Source organism: Nymphaea colorata, chromosome 13 (assembly GCF_008831285.2).
Source record: "Nymphaea colorata isolate Beijing-Zhang1983 chromosome 13, ASM883128v2, whole genome shotgun sequence".
Lineage (NCBI taxonomy): Eukaryota > Viridiplantae > Streptophyta > Magnoliopsida > Nymphaeales > Nymphaeaceae > Nymphaea > Nymphaea colorata.
In genome coordinates this window covers 7,875,169-7,894,827 of record NC_045150.1, presented here as the reverse complement: position 1 = coordinate 7,894,827, position 19,659 = coordinate 7,875,169, and the positions used below count along the sequence as shown (strand labels likewise).

The 19,659-nt window shown below is 39.8% G+C and overlaps 1 protein-coding gene across 1 annotated transcript; it reads right to left on the bottom strand.

The window, feature by feature from the left end:
* Positions 1 to 2,345: 2,345 nt before the first annotated feature.
* LOC116266766 (probable pectinesterase/pectinesterase inhibitor 34) lies at positions 2,346 to 8,908 on the bottom strand. The gene is made up of 3 exons (XM_031648099.2): positions 7,728 to 8,908; positions 6,139 to 6,272; positions 2,346 to 3,299 (listed from the first exon to the last, which is right to left on the bottom strand). Exons 1-3 carry the CDS (start codon positions 8,678 to 8,680, stop codon positions 2,602 to 2,604), a joined length of 1,785 nt encoding a protein of 594 aa, XP_031503959.1. The 5' UTR covers positions 8,681 to 8,908; the 3' UTR covers positions 2,346 to 2,601.
* Positions 8,909 to 19,659: the final 10,751 nt, after the last annotated feature.

Below are 19,659 nucleotides of genomic sequence, written 5' to 3'. Positions count from 1 at the left end.
AGTCAGAAATTTTGACTGGTGTGGGCACTAATTCAACAAGCTTTATGCTTTTAAGGGCACCTATATATATGTATATAAACACTAAAATATATCAAATTGTTAATATAAAAAGAACTAAACTTCGCAAAGCTGGTGCGGGCAATTGCCCACACCACTCACCGTATGGCTTCCCGGCTGCTTATGGTTGTCATGCTGATCATCTTGCTGCCTTTAATAACTTATTTCATCCAGTAGTTTATACTCTCAACTTTTTGAAGACGAAAAATCACAGCAGCATGAATTAGCTAGCTAGCGGGTTCATAGATTTTCAATTCAATACGTTGATTGTTTGCTAGCCCATCAAAGTTTAAGCACCAATCTTTTTTTAATACACGGGTAATTGAACAATCTGCTTAACTGCACAAGTAAAGTTGAGCGAGTATGAACAAAATTTTGAATCAAAGAAATGGATTCCAAACTTGTTACTTTAATTTCTTGTGGTGGGCGGTCCAGGAGTTGCGTCGCAGCTGGCTTGGCTGCCTTTCTCTTGTCGTCATCGTAGCTAGCTCAGGGCAGCTAGCTCTTATTTTTCTTTCCTTTGTTTTTTCTTTTACCACTAATTGGATATGTCATATTCAGGGTGTGCAGCCGTCTGTTCCATCTGTTGGCCATGGAGTCGTCAGATTTGTCCGTCCCCCTTGCTTCCATTCTGGTTTGTGAAGATCTATTAAAGTTTAAGCCATCTATTTTTAAGAAGCATCAATATATAAATGAGAGAAATTTCTCTAAAATGTCAATACAAAAATAAATATTTTTTCTGGTTCTGTTCTGGCTGTTACCACTCCTTACTGTAAGATTGAATGCAATATGAACAAAACTATGCCTCTTGGAAAAAGTTAGGATTGGTACTGCTTTTATCCTTTTAAGCCCATGTAATCTAACTTAAAGTATGAGTTGATGAACTTTTTTTTTAGGCTCACAAATTATCAAACAATTATGTTCATAGTTACCGTGTGTTTCGGGCTATGGCTGATAGAGGCAGGTAGCCATGACTGGTGCCAATTAGCGGGCGAGGAAAAGACAGGCCGTGCTTGGAGCCACATGGAGCGTACGATGCAGTAAACGTCGATGTGTTCCCCATGTGCTTTGTCAAATCTCATGTCATCTCACATGAAGAATGTTTTCCATATATATTGTGCTGAAAGCAAGACATTTGAGTTTCCATATATATTGTGCTGAAAGCAAGACATTTGAGTTAGGATAAAAGTAGACGTTTTAAGTTTTGGTGACAAAATTATTTTATATTTTTAATAACATATAAACATCTTAATATATGTATAAAAACTATTTTATTTAAAACCTTTTTTACGAAAACTGTTGATTTTTTGTTATTAAAATGTTGATGCTACGAAAGCCATTCATTTTTGTTTATTATATAAACACTATTAAAAACTAAAAAAATGATCAATTTAATACATACTTTGCATCTTAAGGTTGTTAAGATTAGATTTAACAAAAAATACTTTAAATATCATATTTAAAAGGTGTGGTTTTTGTTTCTGTATTGTGGGACCCACACGGAGGAAGCGAGTTTGGACTTGGCGTCCCTGTCCGCCATGGCTTATACGTCCTTCCCTTGTATCTATCGTAATTAAGGCTTTGCTTTTTCTCCTGAACTTTCAGCAATAAAATCCCCTTTTCTCGTTAGACGCACGTACCCGCTGAAAAAAATATTAAAATTACTTTTCTTATGGAAAAAGGTGAAAAAGATGACACCTTTTTGAAAGAAACGAAAGATCCCTAAACTAAATTGGGCATATACCTGTCAGATACTTAATTTTTGTTAATGATAATCATATTGTTTAGCAGTCACTTGTACATCTGCTTATGTGTTAATCAAAAGAATCATATGAGGTGAAGTGGGCAGTGAGTCACAAAAAGAGAGATAACGTGGAGAAAGTAGTTGAGATGATCCAATTTTTGTATACGAAGAACCTTCTTTTTTATTATAATGGCAATCGTAACATGCCTATTTTTCAAGCTGATGCGTGGAAGATTCCATGAATAACATACTAAAGCTCCAACTACTACTACTACTTGTAGAAAGAACCGTCTGGTAAGTAGTACAGGCCCATAGTATATATATAATGGATTCATCGGCATGACGGCACCACTACAAAAGAATGGGTATTTATTGACGCATGAAAAAACAAGTGTCAGTAAAAAATTACATCTTTATTGACGCTTCTGTCTCAGTGTCAGTAAAATGAGAAGCATTGTGTAGATGATGATGGGTAGTGCATGCATGCTGAGATCCCTCGCATCCGTAAGAGCTAAGTAAGCCGCTGCAATCTTTTTCACATATATGTCGACAAATAGGTTTAATAATAGCAAAAGACCTGAGTACAAGAGTTTTACGTGTATGGAGTTACATAATTGAACCTTCTAAAAAGCTGTAACCTATAGTTTCTCCTCTCTGTACACTTTTATTCACCACCCACAAACCCACCAATGATTTCACCCCGTTATTTTAGATCTTTCACAAAAAATGAGAGAGCTATGAGGGCAAGCAAGTGCTTCAAGAGGATTTCTAAGCCTAGTAAAGACCTCAAGTTCGCTTTCTCATTGAGTCAGACCAGCCAAAAAAGCAACTCCGGTAGATGGAAGCCAAGAGGATCCATAGATGAACTGAGCTACAGTGAACTTGCTGGCTTCTTCTGGACTCGTGATGACCCTGTACCCCGGCCACTGCACCCTCTTCCCCACGGCAGCTCCAGGGCCGTAGTTCATGTACTCCCCATAATACAGCGTATCCAATGCAAAGGTGCCGCTCCATGGCAGCCAGCCCTCGGGGTTTATATGATCATCCATGTAACTCAACATGTAAACCACACGAGAATATAACTTCCATGGCCGGCCGAGATAGGTCGGCACTTTGCCTTTGAATGGAACCAGGTCCTCTGCTGGTCGAATCTGAGACATGTGTATAGAGATTCCTGTGTTTTGATTTGGGTCTTTGCGATTTTGAGCGGTGATCGTGTTCTTCTGGTTTTCCATGGGCTTTCTGGCGTAGATGCTGCAGTTCTGTATCACCACGGCGGCGTTGCCGAAGATGAAGTCGACGCTGCCGTAGATGTCGCATTCCCGGTAGAACTGCCGCTGCGAGTGGACGTACAGCGTGTCTTGGTAGCCGATAATGGCGCAACGATACACGACGGCGTGATCGGCGCCGATGCGGAGAGCGACGGCTTGGTGGTTTTGGGGGCCGGCGGTGTTCTCGAACGTGATGTCCCGGGCAATGAATCCGGTGCCGGTTGCGGCTGCAGAGACAAAATTGAGCTTGTAAGTAACGGCGGAGCCAAAACAAAAAACACCACCAAGCCAAGAGATATCAACCAAGATCATAAGATCATGATGAAATCCAACTTCTTGATCATTATTTTTCTTGGATTTTAGTTGATTTGACTCCACGGCTGCTTTAAAATCATCGAGTTGGCCTTTATAAGAGTTTGATATTGGCTTGACGTCGAGATCTCAATTGGTTTATATGACGGCAAACTAATCAATGGTATGCGATAAACATGCTTAGCGACCCCATTGACCAATTAATGACAATAGAGAAGTTATTAAAATAAGATCGTAAAAGAAACAATACAACAATGAATCAATTATTGCGTGCGATACTGATTATACATTCATAACCTATAATAAGTTCTTAATTTAACAGTTTAAAGTGAAAGATTCGATACGCATCAATAACTACGATCAGTAATAAATCAGTATATGTTTTATCACCTTCATCATCATTGTTATTAATATTGATGTTATCAATAACAGTTATAATAACAATAATGTCATTATTATTATCATTAGTTTAGATTATTATCATGCAATTTTAGGTAACGATAATAAAGGCAAGAGAAAAAAAATCGACTGACAAACTTAATATAAGGCCAGAGGCTCATAGCTGTCTATTAGATGTAAAGAACTGACTTGCTCTCTTGACTTTTCACTTAATTCAGGACCCCTACGTGTTGGTTCTATCAATTAATCAGATAATATATATATATAGACGAATTTTTTCTTGATCAATTTAGTAAAAATTGGTGTCTATAACATTAATTAGACCCGATGTGTATGTATAATTTCCCTCTAAATACAGATAATAGATGTAATTGTATTTTTCGATTATAAGAAAGTCGATTAATAGAAACCGAGCATCATAAATCTAGTGGTACATTTTTATTTACATGAATTGATGTAAAAAGAAAATGAAGCCCATTAATTTTCAAACAACAAGAGTTCCGAATTCTTTCCGAAAAGAAAACATCAAATATTTAGTAAAACAAATGCAAATTTTGAATTTTGATTCGTAACCTTTTAGCACTTACTTTTTCCAAGATTTTATCAATAAAATAAGAACAAGTTTTCAAAGTTCTCAGGGAGAAGCGACGGAGAGAATGACAGCTAAGCTTCTGCCCGCTGTGGGTTTTCACCGGAAAAGGGGACAGCTTACGCGGTAGGAAACAATCAAATCCCTGCTCGACTTGTCGGTGCGGCCCAGAAAAATCATGTGAAAAAATGAGAGCATGCTCAGACTCCTATATCATACAGCCAATGAAATAAAACTACAAACTGGCATTTTCTTGCACTAGAATCAAGATAGAACCACATTGTTCTTTAAAACATATGGAGAACATTATTCTTTAGTATACTGTTTCCCTTACTATATTATATAACAAACTAAGTAAATGGACAAAAAAAAATCGAAAATGTCAGTCAAATTCAAGACATACTTGCATGTAGCCGTGTAAGAGAGTAAGGGATGGAGGAAAAAAATAAAAATAAAAACTCGGCTATAGACAACCTTCAATACCATCAGGATAGCACCTTTCGAAGATGAGGTTAATACGCACCACACGGTGCAACCAATTGCGCTACCCAGAAGAGATTCTCTAGTTTTGTTTCTTTGACAAGTGGGGTTGCATGAAGGACGTCCACCAAATTTTAGGATCTTGTGGCAGAAAATGGTTCTTTTGACTCAAACTCACCAAGTTCTTCTCAAATGCTTGGAGGCCAAGAGGTGAAGTTATAGAAGAAGATCGAGAAGCTGCTTAATCCCTGGACTCAAGCTATTCAACTTCTCTCAAAGGCGCCAGAGGCCGAGTTTTTAATATTTTGGAGAAACAAAAACTCACGCCAACCCTAAAAATGTGGGCTTATACTAACCACTCATTTCTGCCCCTCTAGAGGCAGCCGGTGCTTATCATCACATACTGGGATAATGATACCGGATAAGATCCAATTCGCTAGGTATCTTTTGGTCCTGTATCAAACTTAAGTAAATTATTGGATCCTTCCACTATTCTTTTGAGAAATGGGGATACAGGACCACCTCAGCTGTGTAAGTTGCTTTGACGTAGATCTCAAGAGGTTGGGTTGGGCTGTCCGGACCAGACGTAATTCAGGTCTGGACCCGACGTCCGGCCCCATAGTTCACAAGAGCTACAGATCCGATGGGCCCAGGTATAGAAACAGTCGCGATCGAATCCGGTAGTGGGCAGAAGGTGGGTATGGCCGGACTTAGACGTGTTCGGGTCCACATATATAGCTCAGGCCCCTTGTGCCTTAGTGGGGCGTCGGCAAAAGAAAGAAAAAGTGATACCATAGACTCTTAATGGAGAAGAAATGGCTAAAATTGTTCTCCCCCAACCCCTCCACGTCTTGGATTCATAGACACTCAGTTCATCCACATGATATCGGAGTAACACACATTGTGTAGCTGGTCGAGCTGCCAAACTCTGTGAAAGTTCAGTTGTCAGTTTGATTCTTATAGGTACTATGCTCGATTGAGAGCCGAGAACACACAAAATCATTAAGTTGATGACTCTCCTACCCTAAAGTTTTAGGGCCACCCATGTAGTTCGAATAGAATAGAAGGCCACACATGAGGCATATGGGGGTTCCTTTCTTTACTCGATAATGCCAGGGTCGAGCATATTGGATGGTCCGCTTCAGACAAACGACTAATTTGTCATGCTCCTTGGGAATTCAAGTCCCACCAAACATGACAAACGGGTTTTTTTGTCTAAACCCTCCGGAAAATCCGTCCATGGAGCCCTAGAGTTAAAAGAGGGGCTAGGATCTGGAGGGACATACCGAACGTAGCTGAGTGGAACGTGGTGTATCCACCAAGAACGCTTCTTGATCCCGTGATTACCGTTTTGCCCTTGCCGTCACCGATGATCATCACGTTCCACTTCTTTCTTGCCACCTTCAAGTTTTCTTGGTATCTGGCCCAGAAATCAATTGTTAGTATATATAGAAATCAATTGTTAGAATATATATATATATATATATTATGAAAGGCCGAAGGATTTATCGAACTAAGAAATCCACACATCTACTACCAAAATCTTGTGCCTTAGATTTTACCAAGGTTGCAGAGAGTTAATAAAGAGACAAGTGGGTGGAGGTCGTCGTCTAGAATGTTACTTTGCCGGCCCTCCTCTCCCTGTTATGATCTGTGAATAATTGAGGAACTGGAGAAATGATGACAGGTCTTGGATGTCAGCAAACTTGAGGACTAAGAAAAGCAAAAAGGTACAATGGACAAAGGGGCTCCGATCAGCCTCCAACTGGACTCAACCAACCAGGGAGGAACCCACCGAGTGAACGCACTTGTGTGTGTCCCTTTGTAATTTTTTAATGGTGAAGTTCGCAAGAAGGATCTGTGAGAACATCTGTAGTGGCTCGATCTCCGCAAGATCGAGGTCATGGCGCCTTCAATACGGGCGGGCACGCCTCCTGTTTTAACGTCATGGATCAAAACGGGAGGACGGCCGACTGGTTTGTGAGATAATAATGTGAGTGAGTCCACTGGTTGGGAATTTTTACTCTTTATAAAAAGTCAAAAAGTGCAACAGTCTTTCCATGGCGATGAAAAGGAGGTCGCCTTTTTATTCAGGAGGAACAGTACCGAGGGATTTGGGTGGATTATAAAATTCACAGACGCCGACAAAAGAAGAAGACAGAAATTCATTTACAAGTTTACAGCCACAGGAGCAATTCACAGAGGAGAAGCAGAAGAAGATTTTAAAAGAAGACGAGGAAGAAATCTACTTTTTTCATATTCGACTCTTCTCGATCTGTAAAACCCACCTTGGAGAGCACCATCATGGAAAGTTGCACTCTGTTTGGATTAATGGTGTTGGGGATTTCATAAGATGAGTAGATATGATGACTTTATTCTGCAACTCTGCACTCAAGGGAAGGTTTCCTGGAAAGTGGTCGCTCTGGGAATCGACCGATTGCAAATTTGAGAAAGGAATTGCCAGCGACCTCATAAATGATTGAAGAAAGCTGCCATCTTCAGCACTTACCCAATCAAGATGACCTCAACCAGAAAGCAGCCCTTCACAGTATGTTCTAATCAACTAAATGCAACGAAATGAACTAATTAATGCATCAAACTAATTGTGCTCAACTTTTCTCTTGATGTTGAGAGCAGAACGCGGTTACATTCGTTGACGGAGAATTGAATCACCGCCACTTGGTTCAGTTGGTGCCGCTGTACCAATCAATCGCATTCTGATTCATTGAATTGGGGACTTTGGGGATGGTAGAAAGATCATGTAAAAATTTTTATCAGGCCCCATCAGTTTGTGTCATTCAAGAAGCAATTGTGTGTTTGTGAATGTGAATATCAGAGAGAGAGGGAAAGAGTTAAAAAGTAAAAGAATTTCTACCTTCCGGCTTTCACGTAGATGACGGTGCGCTTGGTGCTTTTCTCCGGCACGGCCTTGATCGCTTCTTCTATGGTCTTGTACGTGCCGCTACCATCCGAGGCCACCACCATGTCTGCCTGCACGTCCTTGTTCTCCATGGCCAACAGCTCCCTGTCCCTGCTTGTTAGCCATGACGGAAAGCCGTCTTTTTCCAGAAAAGAAATCTCGCTTTCTGCGTCGGCCGCCAGTAGCCTCCGGTTCTGGATCGGGACCCCGGCGAAGTCGCGGTCGCCGCTTGCGATGGCATAGATGGCCAGGCAATTGCTGACGATCTCCTCCAGGTTGTGGAGCTCCGCCGCCACCCGGTCCCGCACCGAGTCCTCCGCCCCCTCCCCCATCCCCTCCGTGCACGTGTCCTGGTTCGTGAGCGCGGCGCTCAGCCACGTCATGACGTCCGAAGCGCCGCCTCGGCCGTCGGCCACCGCGGCGATCGACCTCGACAACTGGTCGACGGAATTCGCCAGGAGCTCGAGACAGTCGTCGACGGCTTGCCGGGCAATTCCGGTCATAGACACCCCGGCGAGCTCCGTCAGCCCAGTGAACGCCCTGCCCACGTGCTGGAGCGTCATGTTAACTGAGATTCGGACGAGATCGGACTTCCCGGCCGATTGCGCGCCGGGGTAAGCAACCAGCGAGTCGATGCAGAGGTTCGGGTACAGAGTCTGACGGCAAGCCAGTACGATCTCCTGGCTCGGCTGGATGGCACCTTGCCGGGACCCCGAGCCGGAGCGCCTGGACCGGACGTAGAGGCCGACGGCGACACCGGAGGCCAAGAGGAACGCCATGGCCACAATGCAGAGCAGGGCCAGCCTCTTCTTCCTCTTGGAATTATCCGCCATATCGACCTGTCCCGTTTCCAAGCTGGCTTCCGAGCCCTGCTCCAGCTTACCCATCTTCCTATAGGGACTCGCCATGGCAATGCAGCACCGAAAGAGAAGAGAAGACAAACGAGAAGGGGGAAAATCTGGGGCTCTGGTTGTGCTGGTCGATTTCCCTTGTATTTATACACACATTCAGAGACACAAAGAGAGAGTAGTGAGTGTGAAATTCAAAGGGGTGGATTTGCTCTCTGCTTCTTTAGCCATGGATGAGAGTGACAAAAAGAGCAGAGAGGAGAGGCTCTAAATTGATGGGCGTGGTAGGTAAACTCGATCAGTAAAATGGTTTTGGACTAATCGAATTAGCAGGTGGTGATAATGGGATTTCGGGAAATCCTGATCTCTGGTCCGGATTTTGTATTTTTTAGGATTTTTGGAGGCCACCAATGGAAGAGAAAGGTATGTACATGGTAAGGAAAGGAGGTTGGATTGGATTTCTAAGCACTGTTAAATCTTACTTTATGCAAATTAATAGATTGTAACAAGTGGGGGTCCGGTCCTTGTTTGCTTCTTTTCTCCTTACAGTAGTTCTGAGATTTTTCTTACTGCAATCGGGGGAAGGGAGCTGTCAGAAAAGGGGATGGATGCAAAAGGGGGAAAAAAGTCTTATCTCTATAATTGAAGAGACAGATGGATGAAAGAAACGTTTTGGGCACTCGGCTTTCCTAGACTGCCCTTCAGCAAAGGCAGAGTAGTTAGAGCCCTTGCTGGGAGAAGTTGTTTGGTCAAAATTTTGACTGGCGAATAACATGGTTGGTTTGTTTGTTAAGAACGATCTCTACATCCTGCTTTTGTAAATGTTAGCACGTCTCCTTTTCTAGTGCCAACAAATTTTGGCACCTTGATGATTTATACAATGCTATAAAGAACTGTACTCGTGTAAATTATTGCAGCATGAGAACTTGATTTGCAATGGTAGCTCTGGTCGAGACTAAGTAAAGTAGTCGCGGTTTTATATGTGCAATCAGACTTGGAGGAGAAAAATGAGATGACTAGATGAGTGAGTGAGTGTTTGTGTGTATAGAAAACTTTGATTCCTCTAACCTATTTGATGGATTGCATAGGGGGTGTGTTCAGATACTCTTACGAATTCATGATATATATAAGTCAGAGTTGGATGGGTTTGAAAAGTTCATTAAAACAAAAAAACATAAATCATCATAAAAACAACTGTCACCAATACAGTTAATGGTTTCAATAGGAGTGAACATTCAGTCAGCTCGAGCTCGGCTCAACTAATGAAACCTCGAGTTCAAGAATTACTTGACGGAAGCAGCTTGAGCAAGCCCCGCAGTTACGTATTGAGGTCAAGCTCGACTTGATTAAGGTTCGATAAACTTGTTTGAATAGAATTGATATTCATTGTTACATGTTGAGCCCGAGCTCGACTCGATTAAGGCTCGACAAACTCGCTTGAATAGAATTGATATTCATCGTTACGTTACGTGTTGAGCTAGAGCCCGACTCGATTAAGGCTCGACAAACTCATAAACTCGTTTGAATATGTTGACTTGATTAAGGCTCGACAAACTCAAGTAAGGCTCGAGCTTTACTCAATAGTTACGTGTTGAGCTCGAACTCAACTCGATTATTTGAACGAGTTGACTCATGAACTCGAGCTCGACTCGTTAAGAAAGTGACTCGGCTCGAACTAGTTCATGAGCCGAGCTTTAACGAGTTGAGCTACTCGACTGGTTGTTCACCCCTAGTTTTAATGACAAATTTCTAAATTTTAAGTATCCAACATCCGGCAAGTTTGGATCATTTGTATGGATTATCCATCGACAAGATGAGAGAGAGAGAGAGAGAGAGAGAGAGAACCAAGGCTGAGCTCGTTAGGCCGCACAAAGCCCCCCTTCAGCACCACAAGTACATTGGGGTTGGTATAACTTGGACAACTTGGTCCCTGCTAGGGCCAGCACTTGGATTAAACAACCCATGAACCAAAATTCTCTTGGAAACAGGAAAGAAGATGGTTCGGATTCAGATGATTTAATTATATTGAAAATGGATAAGATTGTAGATTCAAACCTACTTTTTTTTAATAAAAAAAGATACATAACTGCATAAAATAAAAATAAAAAAATATCATATTGAAGTTTCCCTATGTTGCTATGAGATAACAACAATAATGGCAATATTATTATGTCAATATGAACTTTAGTGTTTTCCAATTTAAATGACAATCCGACAACAGATCTAATGTGTAAAAGGTGTAGGAAAGAGATAAAGAAAAAGGGCTGTTGCATGCTTGAATGGGAAGGGACAGGGCACATGTCTGGCCTTGAGTAGTTTGGAGCAAGCGAGCCAGGTCAAAATCTGTTTTCTATTTCCAAGAAATGGTGCATGGGGTCAAACTTCGTATGATAAATCCTTCTTTGTTTTTATTCTATTAGAAGCGCACATCCTGATTAGTCCATATGATACTAATAACAACAAGTTTGGACTAAAAGATTCGAAGCAGAGGTTTTGATAGTCTGCACATGAGCAGAGTTTAGCTTGAGTTCGACTCGGCTCAAAAAACTCATGAACCGAGATCCATAGAACATGGCTCGAGCACAACTCGACAATACAGTATCGAGCTCGAGCTCAACTTGTTTAACTGGTTTCTCTTAAGTCTGTCTAATTCTTCTCAACTCCTTAACTTTTGTTTAACAATTCTCTCATGATATTTCACCTATTTATTATGTAGTTGAGCTGAGTCGAGTTTAAACGAGTTGAGTTCTTATAAGTCAAACTCAACTCGTTTAACATTTCAAACATACATTTGAACCCGAGCGAACAGAGTCAGATACGGGTCGAGTTTTGACTGGCTCGACTCATTGTACAGCCCTAAGTTTTGGAATGTAATTTTGCATAACAAAATCCAAATCCGACTAAAATGTGAGTCTGAGATCAGATTTGAATCTGTCATAAGGAAAAAAGAAAAAATCCAGCAGACCCAAAATTGGAGCGCTCTTATAGTTTCTGTCAAGTTCAAGCTGATGGATGGGTACTTGGATCTGGATCTTTCCACCAGGCAGACCCATCAGAAATCATGTGTAAGCTCGACGTACCAGTACCGGATATATATCAACATATCCGAGAATTAAGTGGCGTAAATTGGCAAGGCTAGCAGATCCAATGGGCCACATTTCGGTGCAATAATTTTGGATCTTCTCATATTTTTTGGTTCTCCAGGGAAGCCAAGTCACGAGTCTAGCTATCAGGATTGGATTTCTCTGCAAAAAGGAGAATTCTCATGTGATGCATTATTACATTCTGTGGTTGTCTTGAAAACTTGAACAATAATATAAAATGTACAATATTTCAAAGGATGAAGAAACAATGCATAGAAGAAGGGGAGAAACATTTTAAATGGGTATGATATGAGTTGTCAGTATGGGCCTGGATCTTCATATCGGATCGAATTCAATCAGCATCCTGTATATTTAAATGCCAACCCATTTTCCCCCAAATGCCCTTCTCATAGGTATTATGTCAAAAGAGGCATACCCTATAATATACTCAAAGCGAATTATTTTTCATATAAATAGATGAAAATCAGGTGAGCAAAAGGATTAATACTACCACCAACCAAGCGAGAGTCGAAGCCCACTCACCCTTCCTCATTGCTTTTAAGCTATATTGGTACCGGACAGTAAGATCTTCAAGTAGATATTCGACTGAACCGATCTGAAAAAAAAACGGATATGAAAAAAAAAAATTATTATCCGATTAAGAAATGGGATCGGATTTGAATTTAATAAATGGCATCCGATCGGATTCGGATATACATTAATATCCGATTGAATTTGGATCAGATTCATTTTTAGACAAACATCATGTATCTAAAGCTATTGAATTTTGAAAAATGGCAAACTCTGGTTCAAAATTTGGATTCAGATTCGGATATAAATATAAAATTTGAATTTGGATCGATTTAAAATTGCAAAATCAAATTTGGGATTTGGATTCAGATATGACTTTTTTTTTTATTCGAATCTAAGTTTAAGTATGTGAATATCTGAAAAACTACTGTTATGATTAAGGATATATCCTATCCAAATCCGATCCGTTGGCATCCACCTTGTGGCTTGAAATAGAAATGCACCACATAACGCATCTCAGCACACCCATTTGAGCTATGCCCCTTGAAGCATGCAAATAAATGTCATTACTTTGGAAGTTTCATAAATTTATGTAGAAACTAATAATTTATTCACTCTATCAATTTTTTTTAAGAAAGTTTTGGACAACTTTTTTGGAATTTTCACTAATTGTTAAAATTTGTATTGCCTTGAGAAAAGGTGAGATTTCTAACAAAAGTTGAGCTTCCTAAAAATCTTGGATATTTTAAAAATATTGCCTAGAATAAAGAAACTGCATGGTGTCTGGGAAAACTTGGCTTCCTCAAAATCCAGATATATTAGGATTTAGGAAGATGAATGGGGCAAGACACCGATATGTAGAGGGCAAGCGGCCATGGCCGGTGCCTTGGGCTTGCGGAGTAGAAAAATATTAGGTCGTGAGAGAATATTTTTCTGCGTTTTTGGTCTCCCAAAACTTGGCATTGTTAGCTACTACTTTGCTTACCCTGGGAGGTGCTCAGATGAAGGGTGAAGGGTTGTGGCCCTGGTCCTCCTTTTCCCTTTGCAAAAAGTGTTGTTGCCTTTTTCTTTACTTTCATCTGATCTATGTGCCAAGATGCCAATCAGGAAGGAGGCTTTTCCTTTATGCTTTCTCAAGTGTTTGAGAGATAAGAGGAATAAGTCTCAAGGGGCCCTACTGTAGCTGGTTGAACTGGTAACATGGACATAAAAGCGCCACCGGTTTTTTTCTTGTGGCACTATAATATTATGCCGAGTTGAAGGTAAAGCATAGGAAAGAGATGCATATATTCCGTCTTTTCACCAAGCCCTAAACTTTAGAGATAAGGATGAGACTTTGGCTCTTTTTCGAGCAATAGCTCTCAATCTTGTAGCTCGCCTCAAAAAACAGGAACAACAAACTTAGGCTTTTGATGGCCCATTAAAAGGTGCATTTTGATGCAAGAGATAGGTTATCCAAGACAAGCTTCTCTTCATGGCTTCCCTCAAACAAATTGTCTCACCAAATATATAGTTGGGATTTTTTTTTCAAAGTAAATTGAGATAAGGAAAAAAAATTATTGTCCTTGATTCATTCATGAGGTACCAACTTAAGACAAATGATTGAAAACTGTGGCTCCTTAAATATTGCTGCGTCCACCAAGTTAAACACACCCGAAAGATTATTTTGCCCACAAGACAAGATACCCGTTTTCTTTTTATTGAAGGGAAAGTACAAATCCCTTTAGTAATTACGCGTACACTCACACATGCATTCGTTTGTGCAACTTAGTGTTGGGTTCATTTAGACTTCAAATGCATTTATCCCAAACATTTATCCCCTTTATTTCATTTTCTTAGGGTCTATGGTTACTTTGAAGATGACATTCCACTATATACTTCAGTTTATATATGAGCATCCTCTTTTTTTTTTTTTTTTAGAAGATTGATGTTACAAGAGTTCGAAACCAATATTTGTCTGCCTATCATCTCGGGACCATTGCAGCAACCCTTCAGAGATATATTCATCATTATTTAGTGAAATAAAAAAATACAACAATCTCAAGAATGGAAGGAGACTGGTCTCTCTTTCTTTCTCTCTCCAGACTCACCCTGCATTTTTTTTTTTTTTTTGTCTTTCTCTCGCTTGTCTGTTTCCTGGAGTCTGTTTGGAGGTTGTGGCTCATTTCAGCTTGGTGACACATTTGGGAGGAGCGCAGCAAGAGGGTCTTCAAAGGCACATTCTCTTCGCCAGAGTCTGTGGCTCGTTTTATGCAAGGGGATGTCTATTTTGTCATTCGGCTGCGGCGTCGTCCTCCTTCTGTGGCTGGGTGATAATACCGTTCCGTCCATCCACTTTCTCCCCACTGCTTTTATTTCGTTTACTGCATAATATATTTTGTCTTTTTGCTTCTGTCTTGTGGTTTGTTTTTGTAACTAGAAAACTTTTTGTCCCCAAATCTTGATATATATTCTAATTTTATGGGCTCCCTTTCTCTTTTTCTCTTTTCTCTCTCTCCCGTCCAACTGATTCAGGCAACAAATGAATTGAAATTAGAAGCAAGCCGGATGCTAAGATCCAAAATCAAAGAAGGCGCGTCGGTCAATGTCCAGCATTGCTCTCGGAGATAGCGTTTTCTGAGATTTGTGATGGGGACTGGCCCTAAAAAATGAAGGGTTCTACTTCTCGGGCGGCTGAACGTGAAGGAGATTTTGTAGGGTTGGTTGAAAAGCGAGAGGGCTCTTCATGATCTGAGATGGACGGCTTCAAGGTGTCTCAGACAATCGGACCTCATCCCTTCAGCCTGATCTACATGGGATAAGGTCTGATATAACATTTTTGTCTTTTCTAGGCACCCATTTGGAGCCATAAATGTCTGGCGTTACATTAAATTTCAAATTTTAAGGGGTAGTTATACGTAAAAAATGAAATTTATATGTAAAAATAAAACAAATTTCATGAGCTGGTGTGGGGAGGAGTCGGCCATTGCATTTAAGTTTAAACTCTTAGGGGTGAGTCTCTGGTTAGTATCTTCGTCAAACTAAGTTTTGTGAAAACTTGATTTTACCAAAAACAAGATTTTTCATGAATTTTAAAAACTTTGTTTTCTAAATGGCGCACATTTTCAAGGACGCCAAGTTTTTGGCTCCTTTTTTAAAAAACCAGGTTCTTTCAAAACTGAGTTTCATCAAAATCAACCAAACACTTAAAAAACCAAGATTGTCATCGGAACATCCCTTTAGTATTTACCACTCTCAGGACTTTGAACGGTTCTCCTATTCTAATATTGGAATGCTAATTAATGTTCGGAAAACTATTCAACTCATTAATAGAAACCAAAAGACAAAAATGCCCCAATGCAATTAAAGTTCAAACAAAAGAAAACGTGCCCCTCGCATTTTACCAGGCAGTAAATTCCAACCAAAACAAAGACACCCCCTTGGCATTTCAACAAGCAGCGGTGGAGTTGGATTTTTTTTTTATTAGAAAGGATGAACTTCAAAAACTTGTACAACTAAATAAAAATTTTGAAATTTTTTATAGGGGCCAATTACATTTTTCAAAATTTTGATTGGAGCCAAACAACAACGTTTGAAACTTTTAAAAGGTAACATTTAATTGGGGAGGCCAAATGGTAGACAATGGGCCGGGTACTCGATGGATAGTTCGGTACTCGACCTATGATATGTTGGGCTTGGACTGGTTATTTGACACCTGAGCTTGATAAAAGAAAAATTGTCAAGTCGGACTGACCTAAGTCGGGTATATATATATATATATATATATATATAGAGTAAATTGCTGATGACTATTAAAAAACTCTAAATGTGTCATAGATGACATTCTTATAAACTGTTCATATGTCACTGATAGCACCATTGGATACTCACTAAAGGTTTTTGAGATATTAAAATATAAAATATTAGGAGTTTCAAATATAAGTTGATATAGAACCTGGCACCGATGGTATAAAATTGACGATCAAACCTAACCCAATAACTAAGCGGGTTGGGCTTGGGTCGCTAGAAAAAACTTTGGGCCGGCCTGAGCTCGACTTTGTAGAGCCTTGGGCAGACCCAGCCCGACCCTATGCCCAGCCTTACCTGACGGCCACCTTGGCTTTTCCGTACAGACCCACATAAAACGCAAATGACTCCATTTTTACTGAAACCGAGTAAACTACCCACTAGGGCAGCTCATCTGCTCAAGGCTTTAAAAGTTGTTAATATCATTGTGTTCCGTTCACAATCAAACAGGAAGAATCCTATACGCTAATACCGGCCAATCAGCCAACATAATATAAATAAAATAATAATAAAGTGTAATTTCTTTTTTAGAGAAAAGGTGTGAATATGATAAAGAATTTGAAGACACCAATAGAGGTGTGCTTGTTTCGGCCGATACGATATGCCATTTCATTTTGGAAGCCATTAACGAGATCAACCAAAATTGCCAACACATTGCTTCGAAAAGGAAAGAGGTAACTGACCTTTGGAGGAGCCCAAATCTCGCTGCCAGCCCAGCAAAATAGGCATTCGTGATATAAGTAATTGGATACTTAAAAGAGTAGGAATGAGCCAGCAAATTCGGGTAGTAGGTAGAAAATTTTAATTTTTTAAAGAACACCAATATGTAAATGAGAAAAGTTGCTAACAAATATCAATATAAAAATAAGAAGCTTTGAAGGTGAATATGGACAATTGCCCACACATAGCCCACACTATTGGATTCTTGGCAGCAAACGGCACCTTTGATCAGCTCTTCTTCTGAGCAGCATCACCAGCGGCGTCTAATTAGTGGCAGAGGCAACAGCAACAGGAAAAGAAGAAGAAAGACAGAGTTAGGTCAGATTCCCGGGTTTGCTTTTGGGAGGCGACGGCTAGGGTAATCACATGATTAACTTAAGATAGAGATGTAAGCTGGGGCTTTATAGTCCGCCTTCCAGGATTTCCCGAATCCCACTAGGCAAGTTCGTAAATTGGTAACAAATTAAATTGATTTTTTTGATGAAAGCCTTTTATTTAGAAATTAATTTTCTAATCTCATAACTGCAAGTGAGCTCCCTCGCAATTACGAGATGTAGGGATAGGGTCTAGGGCCTCTATCTAACATTACCAGCCTCTGCCCCTAGTAGAAATATAAGTGCTTAGCGGCTGGTTGATCCAGTCCGATTTATAGTCTGATCTTCTCTCTTAAAGACATGAAATCAATGGATTCATAGTGGCCCCCTGCTGATCTTTGGTTCTTATAGCCTTTTTGTCGTTATAAGACATTAAAATAAAGATCTAAAGTGTGTATCTTAAGTAGGAACACAGTAAGTTTCATTTTGGCAAAATAGTGAAACCTCATTCAGTCTGATTTTTTTTTTTTCCATCTTATCAAAAGTATAAAACTTCGATCAGATCGGCAAGGGGTCACCACGTACGAAAAAAGTATTCCTTGGTTTGAAAATCTTTTCAAGAATTTATCTATTTTTATGGTTAAATTCATGGAACAGTATGTGATCGTTCCAGCTGCCAAACAGTGACAAAGAATCGCAAGAATTATGGGAAAAGCAAGTAACAACAAAGCATGGCCTGCACCCACAAAAAAAAATTGAGGTACTAATTAAAGATCAATCGCTTCAACAGAAATTCTCAACTCAATCGATCAGGAAACGACAGGTGGTGATCTAGTTTGTAGCCATTAAGAACAGAAGGCTCTGCCTCATTTATGATATGAACTCTGATTAAGCTCTTATGTGAATGTATGAACACGAACTGATCATCCACTGTAATCAAAACTCAAGCTTAAGCTAATTGCTAATTGGTTTCTAACTTTACAAAGCAAATAAATTCAGAATCAGTCGGCTATTGGTTCAAGGTTGAAATTGCTGGAGATCGCTAATTAATTGATCAGTGATTGAACCGGACATCCCACTCTTTGTTCCAACAAAAAAGACGGGAGGTATTAAAAGTATACAAGGACATGATGATCGATGAAGATTTGATGCTGACTCCACAGACGAGGGAAAAAATTTCCATCATTTTTTTCTAGCCAGCTACTTATGAGAGAATCGTCCCATCACTAGCCCTATGCATGTTGACACCATTAAAATTGTAGACATATTAAAATAGCTTAAAATACAAAAAGTACGATTTGAGAAAGTTTAGAAATTAAGCTAAAGCACGTTTTCAAATAAATTAGTCCTAAGTATACAGTTGCATGCAGAATTAGTTAAGGTTCTTTTAGAGAAAACTAATTATGAAATGTCATTTGATGTTTAAAAACACATATAAAATGACAACTTTTGATGTGTAAGATGATAATTTTGTAAGCCAAAAGAACTCAGATATATACTTGATTCCTAAACTCTTATGAAATCTTATATATCAGGAAGGCGGAGCCCGAAATTTGTGACTGAAGGGTACTAATACATTGAATTTTGACTTGTAAGGGGCAACTGATATGTAAATAATTAAACAACCACGAGATATTTTACTGAGATATTAATAAAGGAACAAGCACATCTATGTGGGCTAGTGTGGGCTCATGACATTGAATAAAAATCTTTATATGCATTTACATTATACATGCATCCGTTCATGAAATTAAAGCACATCGACAGCGATAGCTGACTGGTAGGACTAGTACGTCGGAGAGGCATTTTATATGTCAGTAAAATATTTGCAAAAGTTTTCCTTCAAGAAGACGGCTTAATTTAATATCCAATTGACATTATTTGCTCGTATTAAAGGCTAGTGGGGCAAATGGGATGAAGATTCCGTGGTCCCTTTCTGCACCGTATCAAATTATTGAAAATTGATTAAGCCAATCGAATTAATTCAAGTTTTCATTTTCTTAGAAGGAAAAAGCAGATCGAAACTCTTGGCTTGGATTGCACATGCAGTATTGGTCGTAGCCGACAAGTAGTTTTCACGTTCATCAGTGGATTGCCTGCCACCAATTTCATTGGCATGTTACTTCGTTATCTCGGTGCTGAAATGGAACATCTTAGTTTAATTTCTTTTCCAAAATTTTGGACATGGCAAATTCAGTGTTCTGCGGCATTCCGGACGACACCAAATATGCGAGTCTCTTGAATTAAAGACGCTGGAACGAGTCCTCCACCGAATCAAGAGGAGAACATCTTCTTCTACTTAGGGGCAGAGCTAGGAATTTTTCATGAAGAAGACCGAATTAAAGTTTTTGAATTTTGAATAGGACCAAAATATCTTTTTTCAAAATTTTTATATAGAACAAGCGAAATTTTTTAAAATTTACACGTAAATTTTATTATTTTAAAAAAATTTGAGTAAGGCCAGTGCCCATGCGGACCCTACCTTGGCTCTGCCCTACTTCTCTCTCTTTCCTCCTGTATAGGAAAACAAAATCTTCTGGACTACTTGTTCTTAGACTAACAAATCAAGCATACTCTTTGAAGTTAATTTGAGGTAGAAGCTATG

Bases quoted from the DNA above. Each gene is read 5' to 3' on its own strand.
- LOC116266766 (XM_031648099.2), bottom strand. From the start codon at position 8,680: ATGGCGAGTCCCTATAGGAAGATGGGTAAGCTGGAGCAGGGCTCGGAA. The intron at 6,273-7,727 runs GTAGAAATTCTT...TTTCTGGGCCAG, and splicing joins ATCTACGTGAAAGCCGGAAG to ATACCAAGAAAACTTGAAGG. The intron at 3,300-6,138 runs GTATGTCCCTCC...TTGTCTCTGCAG, and splicing joins GTTCCACTCAGCTACGTTCG to CCGCAACCGGCACCGGATTC.